Source organism: Peromyscus californicus, unplaced genomic scaffold (genome assembly GCF_007827085.1).
Source record: "Peromyscus californicus insignis strain IS unplaced genomic scaffold, ASM782708v3 Scaffold_7__1_contigs__length_154581171, whole genome shotgun sequence".
Classification (NCBI taxonomy): domain Eukaryota; kingdom Metazoa; phylum Chordata; class Mammalia; order Rodentia; family Cricetidae; genus Peromyscus; species Peromyscus californicus.
This window is the reverse complement of record NW_026294595.1, coordinates 85,374,060-85,391,303: the sequence shown is the minus strand read 5'-3', so window position 1 is coordinate 85,391,303 and position 17,244 is coordinate 85,374,060. Positions and strand designations below refer to the sequence as shown.

The following is a 17,244-nucleotide window of genomic DNA, read 5'->3' as shown; positions in this document are numbered from 1 at the left end:
ACAAATGTAGCACACCTTTATAAAATTAAAGTAATATTCTACAACATAAACATATGTGAAATATCTTTTAGAGTTAAAGTAATATTCTACAACAGTTCCCACTTTTATCTAAATAAAAAGAAAGGTTTTGATTTTGACATGGTAAGACTATATACAATTAGAACAATTATCAAGCAAAAATTATATTCACAATATCCAGTTCATCTGCATTTAGCAAATTCAAAGAAAATACTCCATTATTTATCCTATATTGATAAGTCCAAAGTTCTGTACCCAATTTACCTTCCATAATAACTAAGGAATACTGTAACTATAACTATTTAGTCTTCAATGCCATCAAAGACCCCAGAAGGATATAATATTATCTGAGTAAACAGGAAGTACAATGCAAGCCACTTCCAAAACTATAGAAATGACAGGAACATCTGGCTCCCTGGACAGTCACCCAAGATCCATCTGCAATGTTGGTGCATCCATCTTCAGCCTACAGGCCTAGACGATCTGGCAGACTTCTCTATGAAGCAAGAATTTTGAAGGAATGTCCCACATTTTTGTTTGTTTGTTTTGGCAAAATTCAATAGTCTTTTTCCTTTGTGCCCCGCTTGCCCAGTTTGTACAGCATACTTTTAGCAGTCAAGGCAAGGTCAGTTTCTTGCCCAAATGGCTAGCTTTGCTCCAATGAAAGCAAATTCCATATGGAGGTTCTTTGATACCCATCATATTTTTATGAAGTAGATTGGTGTTGCCAGGAGCAGACATGTCTCATTGTCATTAGAAGCCTTAGGTTATCAAGTATCTTAAATGCCATATTCTGTAGGTCTCTGAAGCATTTGAAGATCACCTATCTACAATATATCTATTTAACCTGGAAAACATACCTAATATGACTACAACTTTAATTATTATAGATGACAACTAATTTGCGTTTCTTAATTATACATTATATTTTTAAATGAGCTGCATAAGCACAGTGACTCAAACATGAGTAAAAACACATATGCAGTATAACAAAAATAATTTAAAACTTATATACCAAAATCCACACCAATGCAACCTATATGAAGTTAATAGTTATTCTTTTATCCTATATCCCCCTAAATGATTACAAATATCCATAACCCACCAAATGACCCAAAACCATCCACTCCATCTCTTGGGAATGTGGGCATTTTGTTCTCTAGACTGCTTCCTGTTGTCTGAAGGCAATGACATCTGTCGAGGACACTGAGAAAATTGATATAACAGTCAAGCCCTAGGAAAACGAGTTGTAACATTTGTTGTCCAGTCTCGGAACTGTTCCCATGCAGAGGGATCAATATATATGTCACCTGTCCAGTAGTCTTTCTTTGTTTATTTCTTTATGTCTGTAGTCAAGATTTTCAGGAGTTCTCTCCATCAAGCCTGTTCTCTATTAACCTTGAAAGAATCCACATCCTTTCATTTTCTGTGGAAACAAAAGCATAACCTCTTCCCCAACACAACAAATTTTCTGAATTCCATTTTAAAGTTAAAGCATCCCTAAAGTACCTAGGCTGGTTTGATTCAGCAGCCCCTTTTACAATCCAGTGTCTCTCAGCAGCTGTCATTTGCCCATCAGCATTCAAAAAATTCAAAATCAACACAACACCATACAAGATCCAGATTTGCTATTTATTTCCCATCTTTTTGTGTCTTATTCTTTAATATTCCTTTGTTCTCTCTTTAAAGACTTTACTTATAAACTATTTACTTCTTTCTATGACTGTCTATATCCATTTTCTTTTCTTTCTTAACCCTATACATGTTTTTAAATACACTATAACCTTTTTAGAGGTTTTTTTTCCCCATCTGGACCTGTCTTTACTGAGTGTCTCTAGCCTTTTCTGACCTCATGAGCCAAACATTAAACTGCTAAGTAGATTTGCACTGGCAGCTGACTCTGTCCCACTTGGGTCCGTGAGTGTTTAACCTGAAGCTTCATTTAACCACCCCAGCTCTAGGAAACTGATGCCTTCAAGATGGCAGGCATTTCTGCTTAGCTTGCTATTTCTACTTAGCATCCCACCTACTTGACTGCTCAATGTACAGCAGAGCCTCTTAAAGGTGCCCTATCCATTTCTTTCTTTTTCTTTTTCCCCCCAGCTTTCTTAGGCCCTATGTGGAAAGTCAGGCCCCATGTTAGAATGCCAAATGTAGCAGGCTTTCTTGGACCATGAACCAGTTCCCAAATCATGACATGGAGATTTATGTTCAATTATGAATGTTCAGCCTTAGTTTAGGCTTGTCCTTCCAGCTATTATAACTTAATTTAACCTGTTTCTCTTCCTTTACATTTTGCCTTGGGACTTTTAATCTCTCTTTCATTCCGTATGTCCCACCCCATGTTTGCTGGCTGGTGGCTGCCCGGCTGGTGGCTGCCCGGCTGATGGCTGCCTGGCTGATGGCTGCCTGGCTGGCTAGCCCTGGGTATCTCCCTCTCTTTCTCCCTTGTTCTCTTTCTCTCATTCTTCTCTTGAGCCTAGATGCCTTCTTCTACTTATTCTCTCTATATACCAGCCCCAACTATCCCTCTACTGCCTCACTATTAGCTGTTCAGCTTTTTATTGGACCAATAAGGTGCCTTGGGCAGGCAAGGAAACACGTTTACATCATTAAACAAGTGCAGCATAAAACAAATGTAGCACATCTTTACATCATTAAACAAATGCAGCATAAACAAATATAATATTCCTTAACATAATTAAAGTAATATTCTTCAACATTAAATGTAACACATATTTAGGTAGTTGAAGTAATATTCTACAACAACTGTTGGATAAATAAATTGTCTTTTTGGTGAGCATTGTCACCTCTCGCCTGGCTAGATAGAGAAGAGATTCACCAGATGTGTGATGAGGTGAGATTATATGAAGAACTCAGCTACATCTAATGAAATAATTTCAATTCCACACTAACAAGCTTGTTGTCCAACGAACTGTTGAAAGCAAGAATTTGGTCAGTCAACATTAATAAATGATAGTTTTAGGCATACAGGTTGTGCAAGAAAGACTGGGGTGTAGAGTTGGTTAAAACATGAAACCTTGTTCTCTGATTTTTATGTAATATTAATTTTTCTATATTATTATTTGTAACATTAAAAACTTACCAATTGGAGGAGATGGGAATGGGGGGCTGGCTGGGGGGAAGGTGAGGGGGTCGGGACGGGGGAGAACAAGGGAATCCGTGGCTGATATGTAGAACTCAATTGTATTGCAGAATAAAAAAATCATAATAAATTACTGATCAATAAAAAAAAACTTACCAATAAAAATTGTTATATAGAGTTTAGGTTTAAGAAAAATGACCCCTTCCAAATTATGAAACAATAACATGTGAATTAAGAAGATATCTATCATATTTAAAGCTTTCAAAAATCTTGAATTTGGGACATTGTCAAATTGCTTAAAATTTGACTTTTATGAATACAAGAGAAAATTTCAAAAGGATCTATTTAATAAAACAGCTAAAATGAAAAAGTGGAATTTAAATAAAGCATCTTCAATGTATCTAAGCAATAGAACAAGAAAACAAGTATTGACAAAATAGAACAAATAGACAAATTTACATATAAATCATACTAAAACAACAATTACCAAAGGCTAAAACTTGTGAATCTTTTGTATGGAATGCTTAGTAAAGGTGTGTTTCACACTTCAGAGTCTTACAAATGTTGGAATATTTGTATAGATTTTATCATGGAGTTGCTAGTAACCCCAAATACAAAATCTAAAATGCACAAAAGTCTAAAGCATTTTGAGCATCCTTCCCACTCACAATAAGTACCAGATTTTGGTGGTGTTTTGAACTTTTGGATTAGTTTGTGTTTTCTTTCTTATCATCAGCAACACTACTTAAGCCAGCCAGCTTTTCCACAGTATTTCCTTTAGATGAATCTAAGGAAATATGTTAGTCATAAGTACTCAGATTAACTGATATTCAGTTCCTCAAAGATAGCTTTGTTGAAAGCCTAATTGTAATTTGAGAGTTGTTTGCCCTCAATCGTTGAACATACTATTCCACTATTTCCAGCTTCTATAATAAATAGTAAAAATTGCCAGGAAATCTGCCAGAAGAGTTCATGCATAGGCTCTTTTTTAGGTCTTCCATATGTACACTGGTCAGTGGTATCACTGACATGCCTAGAGATGGACTTTTCTTTATCTCTAAAGATGGTACTTGCTAAACTTATAGATTTCTACTCTTGTCATTTCTAACATGCTTCAAGACATAGTGTTTATAAATATTGTCTTTTCTCCATTCTTGGTAAATATACCAAGTCTCTCCCTAGTCTCCAGTTGAACATAAATTGAATTTCATATTGTCATCAATATCTTTTGTTTCTTTTTTTAATTTCATTATCTTTCTGAAACATGCTGTTATTTCTTCAGCTGTATCGTCCAAGATGACACTCATCTCTTCAAATGTGTCCCATTTATTAAAATAGTAACATGACCATTCATGATAGATATTATCGAACTAGTTTATGCATATCTCTTTATTCAACATCTTGCAATTCAGTATATAGTATTCCTGAAAGGAATAGCTCTCATTTGAGGTTTTGCTGTTCCTCACTTGTGATGCCTTGTTACATTCTATTTCTGATGATATAATATTTTAGTATTTTAATTGGGTTATTTTAGCGTCCTAAGCTAGATTCATTCTCCAGAGATGTTTTGTACTTTTTTTTACATGCATGAATCAAAGTGAGTTACTAAAGTTGAATCACATCAGATCCATCAAAAGATCTAAGCTTAATAAGAAAGTCCCAAACTTAGCTGGTATCCATAGGAGCCTAAAGCTCACTAATCCCAAAAAGGACACTTATGCGCTTGCCCTACAGAGAGTCTGATCCATCTTGCCCAATACTGTTCACACCTTCCTGGTGATCACACATCTAAATTTTTTCTATATTGTACTGTTGTATTATTTCTATGTGGGTAGGAGTGGTGGAAGATGTTTGGGGGGGCTATGATATTCTGTGAAATCTCAGCCACAAATCTAAAAATTATGTCTAGAATCTAGTTTCCTTTCTAATAGAGCAACAAACCTGTCATACATGATCAGGGTGGATAGAGGAATAGCCTCTTCTTAAGCAAAGTATGAGGAAGTATGCAAGAATTATAGTTGTGAGAACAAAAGCAGAGAGAAATAAAATAAATGTTTCAACATTGAGAAATGGTGGGGTCCACAATATGTAAAAGGGAAATAAAAGCATTTTGAATTGTGTATCATGGTGATATATGTCACAAAGGGTATGTGTTATGAGCATAATGTCAAATACATGGATAGCCAGCTATAATATGTCAATTGTTTTATTCTTCTTTGCTGTGCAGATAGACAATGTACCTAGCTAGTAATAAGTAGTAAAATATAACCAGAATATTATATGATGATTCAGAAGAATAAAATATTTCAATTGTATTAAATGGGTACAAAGTAAGTGCACATTAAATATTACTGATCTAAATTTATTGCCAGAACTATATAAACATTCTAACAGTACCACACAGCTTAGTTGAAAACTGAGAATTCATATGATCAAAATACTATATGTTATCTTATATAAGCAAGAGACAAAGTAACCACAGATTCCTCAGATGTATTAAATGTTAACTGTCCTTGATCATTCACATGCATGTACTTTGTCATTTTTCTTAGAATATCCAGAAAAAATATAAATGTTATGGGTTGGTTTTTTTGAAGTTCAAAGGGTCACTTATCCTCTGATCAAGAATGTATTTCTTTCACTAAATTATTTCTCATTAGACATGGTTTTCTTGATGTCAACTCTTTTATTCTCCTGAATAAAGCTTTATTATTTTAGGATTTTAATTTGGCTACTTTATAGTCCTAAATTTGATTCTTTCCCCAGACAGCCTTTACACTTTTTTACATTGCATGAATCAAAGTGAGTTACAAAATTCAAGCCACTTCAGATCCCTGCAATGACCCAAACCTAGAGAAATAGTTGCACACTCAGTTGCTATCGCAGGGACCACAAAAGAATAGAGCTTTATTCTTCTGAATAAGCTCAGAGCCCAAATACTCTTTATAATGATCACTGTCAAGACTTTTAAAGAAAATAATAGTGCCTTTCTCAAGAAATTACATCAGAAAAAGGCAATATGTCTTCATTTGGTTTTGGAATAGCTAGTCCCTCCATAATTAGATGCCCTCTTGTTGGAGATTTACTCTTATCCCATGTTAGGAAGTAGTTCATAATATTTTTTTCATGACCCTATACATACCAGACTACAGTAGAATGTGCAAACGATTCCTGTTGCAAACACAGAGCCCCAGAGATCAAACCCAGTCACTACAAAAGAAGAAAAAACATTAAAGCAAACTTCTCTGTGAAAAGTAAAACAAGTTTGACCTCCTCTGCTTCTGTATCTTCAATCCTAGGTCCAGCTTTGGTATTGCTTCTTAACTATGTCTACTGAGCAATCTGAAGCCACCTGCGCTAATTTTGAAGTTTTTACTTCTGTCATTTATTTGTAAGGTTATATGTAAGCATTGCATGGAGGAAGAGCATGAATTTCGAGCTTGCTGCTAATTTTTAATATTAAGTGTATATTTGATATACTTCTAGGCAATATAGGAAATAGCCGTGAAGCTAAGTTTTTGAGAAACTAGTACTTCCCAATGTAACAACACAGCTCAATTAATTTGACTACCACGTTCTTTCAATATGAGAGACGTCACTGAGAAAGCTAAATTCTATTTTTGTTATTTTTCTTTATTTTTATTTCTAGGAATCTATTATTTTGAAAGGAACAACTATACATCTCAATGTAATTATAAACATCTTTTGCTATTGTGCTTTGATTTTCTACTCTATGAAGTTGTCTTCAACACAGATGAACTTAGTACTTATGAATATACAATACCAAATCTGCCATCATTTCAAATATTGAAAAACAAACCTGAAACACCCAAACAAACAACATGCAATTGAACTGTCTGTTCACAATCAAGCAGCTCTGTAAAGCAAAATCTATTAAGTAATAGTTTATATTATTTTCAGTACTCAGTACATTTTTAGAGCTTCACACATGTAGTGATATTCAGATATCTCTCCCATTAGGTATCAAATATATATTCAAAGCTGAGAATTCAGGAATCTTGAGGTGAAATATGCCAATAACTCACCTTGATTGAGAGCCAGAGCAGGGGCGTAGACCACGACTCCTGTGTAGAGAATCTGGTGTAGACACAGGAACAGAGAGAAAGTGGCATGAGAGGGAAGCCTACCTAGAAAGCTCTTTATTGACCTTGTTCTGGATAAGTTACTTCCTTCAGCTCTTCACCAAACATTTCATTCTCACACAGTCCTATTTTAAAGTGGCTTACTCTCTATTTATAGGGGGAATTCACCTATAAGATTAAGAAAGAGTTGAATTTTAAAGATTCCTACTAATTTTAATGTGCTGTATTTGTATTTGGTATTTTCTAAAGGATAAACAGCAAGTCTGGAAGCTTTGATGGGCGGGAGGGATGGCTTCCTCAAGCAAGAGGACTGAGTTTGGGTCTGCAAAATCCACACAAATGCTGGCTAGGCATGGCAGCTTCCTTGCAATCCCAGTTTCAGAAGGTAGAGGGATCTTTGGAGCAGATTGGCTAGAAGTATGGTTGTATTGGTGAGTCTGGGAATGATTAAGACACCCTGTTTTAAAGAATAATATGAAAAAGCAATCCAGGAAGATACCCGACATCAGTTTTTTTCTACCTACACACACACACCTGTGCACCTGTGCACATTCAAATGAGCACACATACACACATGCACAGGACACATACAAAGACATAAAAAGAGGAAATAAAAATCAACAGCAATTTGCTACAAAAACAAAACCACCAACAACAAAAACAACAAACAAACAAACAAACCCTGAGTTTAAAACAGAGATGGGAAAGTCTCTGAGAAGGAACTATGCGAGGAAGACTGACATGGAAGATGGCCGCCATTATCGGAGCTTGCTCTAATTTAGATGATTGCAATTGATTCACTGGTGGAAATTAGTTCACTTCCATTTTATTTTAAACCGAATTTCATTATCTAGAACTATATGAATATGAATCCCTTGTGAATGCCAAGGTTTTAAAATGCAAATATGGGCTGTTCAAGAAGTATTGCTTTTTACAAGTTGGTTGTACAGTGTCAAATGGTCAGCCCTGAAAGCATACCTTCAAGGAGAATCATATGGACTTAAAAGGTATATTTAGGAATAAATGTGTATATACATGTGCATATATGCATGCAATAACAATTAGTGAAAAAAAGAGGCAATGAATTAGAAGAAGAATGGGGTTGGGTATATGGGAGGGTTAGGAGGGAAAAAAGAGAAGGGAGAAATGTATTTAAATTAGAATCTTAAAAAAAAAGTAAGACTGATTGGGATAGGAACCTTATGTAGTGCACTCACCATTTAATTAAACATCGCTAGGAGCTGGAAAGGGAAGCATTATTTGCCTCCTATTTTGGGTAAATCCTTCAAGCAGAGGCAGGGTTTTAAGAGGGCAGGAGGTTATCCTGTAGCAGCGGGTACTAGGAGGGTAGCAGAAAACAGCTTTTGTGTGTACAGATGAGCTTGGGCAGCTTAAAGAATCCCAAAGCCCATGTGGGGAAAGAATCCATAAGAAGGAAGCGGGTATGTTAATAGGAATTACTGCAGTAGAGGCTAGGGGCTTAGAGAAAAGTAAGTTTTTCTGGTGTGACTCAGTTTATCAGTTTACAAAATTAAGCCAGGTGTAGTGGTGCATAATTGATCCCAGGACTTGAGATACAGAGGCAGGAAAATTTCCAGCCTAGGTTACATTGGGAGAACTTGTCTCCAAATAAAACAACAACATAATTACTTATCAGATCTTTCCATAATTAAATCTTTAAAAGGTTGAAAGGATGAAATCAATTTGCAGGAAAATCTTTTCTCTGTGACTTCTGATACAATTTGTTTTTATTATATATATATATATATATATATATTCATAATATACATACAATTTGTATTTGCATGTATATGTGTATACATGAATGCATTTGTGTGTACATATGTATATACACATGTATCTCATTATATGTGTGTTTGTTTTTTGATACAAGGCCCTGGTTAACATCACTATGTAAACCAGAGTATCCATGAACTCAGGGAGATCCACCTGTCTCTGCCTCACAATGCTGAGATTAAAAGCCTGGGCTACCATGCCCAGCTTACAATTTGTTTCTAGTTGTTAGTCCAGAAATATGGAATCTATATTGGGTAAATTCACCTGAAGATAATTACACATTTAAAAGTGCTTTCTTTAGAAGAAGATAATAACTTCTTAGTATCAAAGCTGTCCTTTAGTTGAGAGCACTTCCCATCAAAATAAACAGAACTGAAGCTATTTCTTGTCACCCTCAATTCCCAATCCTGCCACAATCCTTCTCACCGTCTGCACAATGTAGATGACCGTTGCTGCATAGCGAACTATTTTGTTGAATCGTAACTGTAAGTACTAGAAAACAGAGAAAGACACGCAGTTAGTGAGTTTTAGACAAAAGTTGTGTTTAGGTTTGTATTTGTGTGAAGAGACACCATGACCATGGCAACTCTTATAAAAGGAAATATTTAATTGTGGCTTTCTTACAGTTTCAAAGGTTTAGTCCATTATCATCATTTTGAGGAGCATGGCTACTACTTCACTGTAGAAATCCTTCAAGACAGAATTTATTATTGACAATACAGAGTGCTTAAGAAATTCCTCCTATCATGCTGCTAGCATGTGGCAGAACTGGCTGTCAAAGCCAAGCAGGTTGACATTAGAGTTTATTCTGTTTACCTCTGGGCCATACTGCCAGTTCTTGTAAAGCACAGGCCAAACCCAATATAATCTCGCAGGTACTTTACATAAAATCCTCATGTGCTCCTGTTACAGTACTAACGGTTTTAAAGTATCCTGGACTAACTATAGTACTTTTAAAACAAGTTTGTATCTAAATTTAACATGTAAGTTTAAAAGGAGTATTAAATCTCTTCAGTTATGCATTTGCAGTTTATTTAATTGCCTTTGTAGTATCTCATTCACTTTACCAAAACTAGTTACAAGTTGCAAGGATTGGAGAAGGCAGGTTGCTCCATGTAAACGTATCATGCAATCATTTTAAAGTAAACATAGAACTTTTGGTAACCTAACTCTGTGTTTGCAGGGCCACATTCATTCAAATTTGGCTCCAGAACAAGTTATCTCTTACTACCTGAGGTGAGCCCTGTGATTTTTGTGCCAGCAAAGACTGTGTTAATACAGTTAAATACTTAGAACAGTACTTAGTCCACAGCTAAATGCTGTGCAGACAACCTTGGGTTATAAATGTTTTATGTATGTATTGTTAGTCTCACTTGCAGGAACGGAAGCCCCATGAGGGTAGATCATTAGTTTAACGCATATCCTCCAAGCCTGAAGATGTACACAGGATGAGTAAATGCTTTATGAGTATTTATGGAATGAACGGCTAATCATAGCATATATTCCAAGAGGAAACATGGACATAGAGTTGAGAACGTTCAAAACATTTCTAGAACAAAATTAGAAAACCCAGCAATATCTGCTTCAGTCAAATGCTCACGCTTGGATGGGAAAACCCAGGCCACATGTGCATTTTCAGAAGTACATTACGTTTAATGTTGTGTGTGTGTGCATTTTGAGAAGTACATTACGTTTAATGTTGTGTGTGTGTGCATTTTCAGAAGTACATTACGTTTAATGTTGTGTGTGTGTGCATTTTCAGAAGTACATTACGTTTAATGTTGTGTATGTGTGTGTATTTTCAGAAGTACGTTACGTTTAATGTTGTGTGTGTGGGTACATTTTCAGAAGTACATTACTGTTTAATGTTGTGTGTGTGTGTACATTTTCAGAAGTACATTACATTTAATGTTGTGTGTGTGTGTACATTTTCAGAAGTACATTACGTTTAATGTTGTGTGTGTACATTTTCAGAAGTACATTACTGTTTAATGTTGTGTGTGTGCGCATTTTCAGAAGTACATTACTGTTTAATGTTGTGTGTGTGTGCACATTTTTAGAGCTAATCATAAATTTAGCTATTATTTCTTGAGTTTGTGTCTCAGACTATGCCTGTTGAATTTCCCAACTGAAATCAATTTCTCAGCATCAGGATAATTAATGTTGAACATTTGGGATATGGCAGGCTCTCTGTATGTCTTAAGACTTCCTTTAGAGTATTCATTTGCCTGAATGGCTTTGGAAGGCTAAACAAACACTTTACAATAGTTCATCTCACTGATTTTTTTTTTTTTAACATGCAATTTTTTTTTTTATTAATTTATTTTGCAATACAATTCAGTTCTACATATCAGCCACGGATTCCCTTGTTCTCCCCCCTCCCGTCCCCCTCACCTTCCCCCCAATCCCCCCCCCATTCCCATCTCCTCCAGGGCAAAGCCTTCCCCACAGACTGAGGTCAACCTGGTAGACTCAGTCCAGGTAGGTCTAGTCCCCTCCTCCCAGGCCGAGCCAAACAATCCTGCATAGGCCCCAGGTTTCAAACAGCCAACTCATGCAATGAGCACAAGATCTGGTCCCACTGCCTGGGTGCCTCCCAAACAGATCAAGCCAATCAACTGTCTCATCCATTCAGAGGGCCTGATCCAGTGGGGACCCCTCAGCCATTGGTTCATAGTTCATGTGTTTCCATTCATTTGGCTATTTGTCCCTGTGCTTTATCCAACCTTGGTCTCAACAATTCTCGCTCATATAAACCCTCCTCATTCTCGCTAATTGGACTCCCAGAGATCCACCCGGGACCTAGTCATGGATTTCTGCATCCAGATCCCTCAGTAGTTGGATGAGGTTTCTAGCACAACAATTAGGGTGTTTGGCCATGCCATCACCAGAGTAGGTCAGTTCGGGCTGTCTCTCGACCACTGCCAGCAGTCTGTTGTGTGGGTATCTTTGTGGATTTCTGTGGGCCTCTCTAGCACTTTGCTTCTTCCTATTCTCATATGGTCTTTATTTACCATGGTCTCCTATTCCTTGTTCTCCCTCTCTGTTGTTGATCCAGCTGGGATCTCCCGCTCCCCCAAGCTCTCTTTCCCTCAACCCTCGCCTTTCATTACCCCCACTCATGTCCAGGCTGTTCATGTAGATCTCATTCCATTTCTCTGTCATTGGGTGATCCCTGTGTCTTTCTTGGGGTCCTGTTTTCCAGGTAGCCTCCCTGGTGATGTGAGTAGCAGACAAGTCATCCTTGTTTCATGTCTAGTATCCTGCTATGAGTGAGGTAACCCAGACTCAGAAAGACAAACATGGTATGTACTCACTCATAGCAGGATTTTTTTTATAATAAGTTTTTTGTAAGTCTTCTGCTGTGACTTACAGAGTTTTTATTGACAGTGAAATTCTATGGATTTTTTTCTCTCTTAAAAACTGCTTTATCATCACTCTTAAATACTGGTCATGAAAATTCAGTTTTGAACATGTTGGTTTTATTGAGCACTGTTTCAAAGCCAAAATTCCATGGTCTTATTTTCCACTCATTACAATTATTTACATATTTTTTATTATTTTGGGATTCCTTCCTACAAGAATATTTCTCACTTTTCCAAAATACTCTTACTTGCTTCTTAAAATTGGAATTTAGTAATAATTAGCATTAGAGATCTACTGTTTGATAGATGGGCCATAAAAAAGATCATATACAAATTAGCTTCTCAGTAGCTTTTTATTTTAGTATTAAAACATGCCTAACTTACCTATCTAGATCTCAGTTTTCTCAGCTGAAAAATTACAGTGTTAATAGCATTATTCTGTTTGCCTTTCAGAACAACCATGCTAATGATAATAAAGATTATATCTTTTCATTGTCTTTTTCCAACTAAATATAAATATTATAAATATAAATATTTCTCACTTTTTTTCCAAAGTATATATTTTACACATTGATCCTCAGTAAATCATGGGAATAGCTAGTGAGAGTAACATTATTAATTGCCTTCTACAGAATGACAAAACATAGCATCCCCACCCATAATGCATTCTGTCTTTTTAACCATGTTGAATTGCCTTGAAAGTACTACCCCATTACTGGTGTCAGGATTATATGCGTTTATGGAACATCAATCCACCAAGGAAAAGAAAAACCCTCCAAGTGGAAAGTAAGTGGCATCTCCCGAGGCACTGGACCAGGAGGAGGTGGTCTCTTACCTCATAGGTGCTTGTGATGCCAGATCTGTAGAACACGGGAAGAAAGAGTTCAGATGTGCAGAGGACCACAAAGGCATATGAAATGATGAAAAGGAGGAAGGATGCTCCGAAGCGGTAAACTTCAGCAGGAGTCCCCAGAACAGTGACAGCTGACATGAAGCTGGCTGTCAGAGACAGGGCCACGGGGCCAAAGCTCATTTGTCTCCCTCCTACCAAGAATTCCCGAGACGTTGCTTTCTTTCTCTCCTTTATGGCAAAGAAGACACCAATTCCAGAGGAGATGACGAAGAGGCCTGCAAATACAACATAATCCCAAGCTTCGAAGTTCTTCACCTCCATTGCTCAGAAGTGAACGCAAGAGTCTCTTTCAAGCAGGGCTCAGGGAGATGTTTCCCACAACAAATGCTCTTTCCAGAGGGAAGAATGTGATTCTCTAAAGAGCTGAAGGCTCACCTATACGTGTGTAAATATCCAGATGCTAAAGGATCCTCAAAGTTCTCAAAAGACGACTGTGAAAATAATTGATGGTGGTACTGGTACCAAGGGGGAAAAAAATGAGAAATATAAATCTGACTCTGGTCACAAGTTGTCTGTTCCTCTCCTGAAGCACATGCCAGAGAAGGACTTCAGATATGTTCTGAAGTTAACAGCTGGGGGTAGAGTTAGTAGATTGGCCAGATAGCATGCTTTTTTTTTTATCTCCTAGATATTTTTAAATAAAAGTTAAACATTATTAAGAAACATGGAAGTGATAAATTTTGACTACTTCAGCATTTTCCATTCCTGAAGTGGAATCTGAAAATGCAAACACCACTGTCAGTGGCATCTGCCTCCTGACTAAGGGAGTGTGGAGCATGCATACCTATAATTGCCTGGGCAGTGGGGTGGAGGGTAAAGAGCAAAGAACTGGCAATCCAGAGACCTTTGCTCATGTCGTGGCTCAACAATCACAACTGAGTTACTGTTAACAAAGCATTTCATTCCCCTGAGCTTTCCCTGGAACACTGGGATAAAACCTGAGACTTCGAATCTCAAACTTCCTGACCTTTTTGTTCTAAAAACTCTTTGCATTTACAATACAATCCCATAATTGTATTCAGACAAATCACATACAATCATTTCTCACTTGACTCTCAGACTCAGAAAATGGATTTACCAGTAACTGATACATTGTAGTCACTTTATTTTCTCCTTCACTCCTTCATTGTCACTTGTTTCTTATACTTATATCCAAAGGCTAAGTTAGAGTTAGGACCAAGTCAAATAAGAGGATAAGGAAGATGCAGTAGGAACTTCCTGCTTCTGCTTTATGTAGACTCTTGGGCAACTGGACGCAGTTATTCTAATCTATATTCAGCAATTTCTGCCCACCCCAGCCTGACTGTGTGTGCCTAAAAGTCTGATGCTACAAATTACTGACTTCTTGGAGACAGAGGCAAAAGGTTTACTTCCTGTACCCTTTCAATACAAGCCATTGTAGAAAGTAGTCATAGACCAACAGGAGAAATGTTAAATTATCTATGATGTTCAAAGACAGAACACTTTCTGTCAAATAGAAGAAACTCTTTTTGTTTGTTTGTTTGTGTTCTCAAGACAAAATTTCTCTGAGTAGCCCTGGTTGTCATGGAACTCACTTTTTTAGCCAGGCTGGCCTCGAACTTAGACATCTGCTGGGGGATATCTAAAAAGGGAAAGTGCTGGGGGATGTCTCTCTGTACTCTGTGAATATATGTTGTTCCCATTGGTTAACAAATAAGCTGCTTTAGTCTATGGCACATCAGCTTAGAGGCAGGCAAGAAATCCAAGGAGAGAAACAGGAAAGAGAAAGGCTGAATGGGGGAGGCCAGACTGCCATCCTAGGAGCAACACATAATGGGATGCAGATAAAGCTACGGAACACCTGGCAATACATAGATTAATAGTTACGGGATCGCCGGGCGGTGGTGGCGCACGCCTTTAATCCCAGCACTCGGGAGGCAGAGCCAGGCGGATCTCTGTGAGTTCGAGGCCAGCCTGGGCTACCAAGTGAGTTCCAGGAGAGGCGCAAAGCTACACAGAGAAACCCTGTCTCGAAAAACCAAAAAAAAAAAAAAAAAAAAAAAAATAGTTACGGGATGAGTTAAACTGTAAGATCTAGCTATCAAGAGGCCTGCCATAAGCCATACAGTTTGTAAAAAATGTTAAGCCTCTGAGTAATTATTTTATAAGCAACATAGGACCGGCAGGGCCGGGTGGGACCTGAGAAAACTTACAGCTACAGAGATCCACTGTTTCACCCAAGTGCTGGAATTAAAGGCATGTGCCACCACCACCGGGCTAGAAGAAACTTTTAATTCTGCTTTGAGATGACTGAGAAAGTCTTTCATTATTAGTTTCAGCTAGATGATATTCTCATTTCCTAATTCTTTTTGGGGACCTCTGTTAGATGTGAGAATGTTCTGACAGCAGTTACAAGAAACATGAAGACTTCCTATCCAACACTAACCTCTTTGGGTTCAGCTATTTAAATTTTTCCCTAGATTTGTACAGTTGATGGGATTGCTATAAATGGGACACTGTGGCACAGCCATATCTGGAAAAGCAAAAGTCATAAAGCCAGCACAGCTGCTTGACAGAGATCCAACAAAGCTGAGCCACATGATGGGCACCATGCAACTTTTGTTTTTGATCTCTAAGTGTTGCATGCCTGGGGAGGAGCTCTTTAATATTTATACAACTGGGGCACATTGGAATGATGGAAAATGTCTTATGTATCTTGGATGCCTTCTCCTAAAAGTATGGCTTCTAAGATTCCCCAGGAAAGTCTTGAGCATATTAACTCTCTTGTTTTTAGGGAGATATCCTTATCTCATTGAAGGTTTCCTTATGCCTTGGAGGTTATGACACACATAAAGAAACCAGAGACCTCTTTATGAGGCTCTGAGATATTCTCAAAAACATCTGCCCCTATACCTTCTCAGGAACAAGATTACCAAAACAAAGTAAATTTTAAAAGGTCTGTAACACTGTTCTGTGGGCTAGAGGAGTTGGCCACAGATTAGATTACAAGCCTCTTCCTACTGTATACAAAGGCAAATACATGGCATACACAGCAACAAAGTTAGATTAGCTGAAGCTGCCTTTGCCCTACACAGGGACTTATATTGATGGGAAAAGAACAGTGTAGAAAGATAATAAAAGAATGAGGTGTCAGGACCTGCCTTCCTTAGAAAAGTTAGCTCTTGGTCACTGTGCTGTCACATGACCAAGAAGCAAGAGAATGCCAGGATAAGACATATAAACAAATTCTATAAAGATATACAATGTAAAAACATTGTATTATACCTGAAGTTGAATAATAATAGCAGCAACATTGTCCTGAGGATTTTTCTTGGGCACTCTAATCATTAAGAGTTAATACACTGTTCAGGACATGGCAATCTTCCCAGGCTGGTTTGGAGATTTTCACTCCATCTAGTGTCCTTGAAGCCATAAGAACTGCCAGCCTCTAGAGTCTTAAAAATTGGGTTATGAGGTTGATGAATAGAAATTACTATAAAAGATAACTCTGTTTATCAATGATGATTGAACCTGAGGGAAAATGATTGTAAAAGATAACGTTTTTTCTGTCAGGGTTCATCAATGATGACTAAACTTATGATCTCAGATGTTCAAGAAAAAAAAGTTAAACACATGTCCAGAAACAAAAATGATATGATTTATGTTTTGGAACGACATGAATCTATCCCTGCTTACTGAATTCTTCATAAATAAAGAAGCATTCTGACTGCTAGTTAGTCAGGCTACAAGATTCTCACCACCACATTTCTTCCTTTGCCTACTCCTTGCCTCCTCTGGGGAGCCTGTCAACCACCAGTGCTTGCCCTAAAAACACCGAGTATTTACTGTCTTTGCCTTAACCTACACTTCTAATCATTTTTATCATGAAGTACAGGCATTCCTTTCTTTTTAACTTTTATTTAATTTTTTCTCAGTTTACATACCAACCATAGTTCCTTTTCCCTCCTCTCTGTTTCTCCC

General features: G+C 37.3%; 1 protein-coding gene across 1 annotated transcript in view; it reads right to left on the bottom strand.

Annotated features, from left to right (window-relative positions):
- Window positions 1-13,563, bottom strand: part of Slc5a12 (solute carrier family 5 member 12) — a 48,821-nt gene extending 35,258 nt beyond the window's left edge. The window contains exons 1-4 of the mRNA XM_052725353.1: window positions 13,225-13,563; window positions 9,451-9,516; window positions 7,171-7,222; window positions 6,267-6,334 (exon numbers count right to left, since the gene is read on the bottom strand). Of these exons, the coding sequence (XP_052581313.1) occupies window positions 6,267-6,334; window positions 7,171-7,222; window positions 9,451-9,516; window positions 13,225-13,563 (525 nt within the window). The remainder of the gene's footprint in view (window positions 1-6,266; window positions 6,335-7,170; window positions 7,223-9,450; window positions 9,517-13,224) is intronic.
- Between the last annotated feature and the right edge of the window lie 3,681 nt (window positions 13,564-17,244).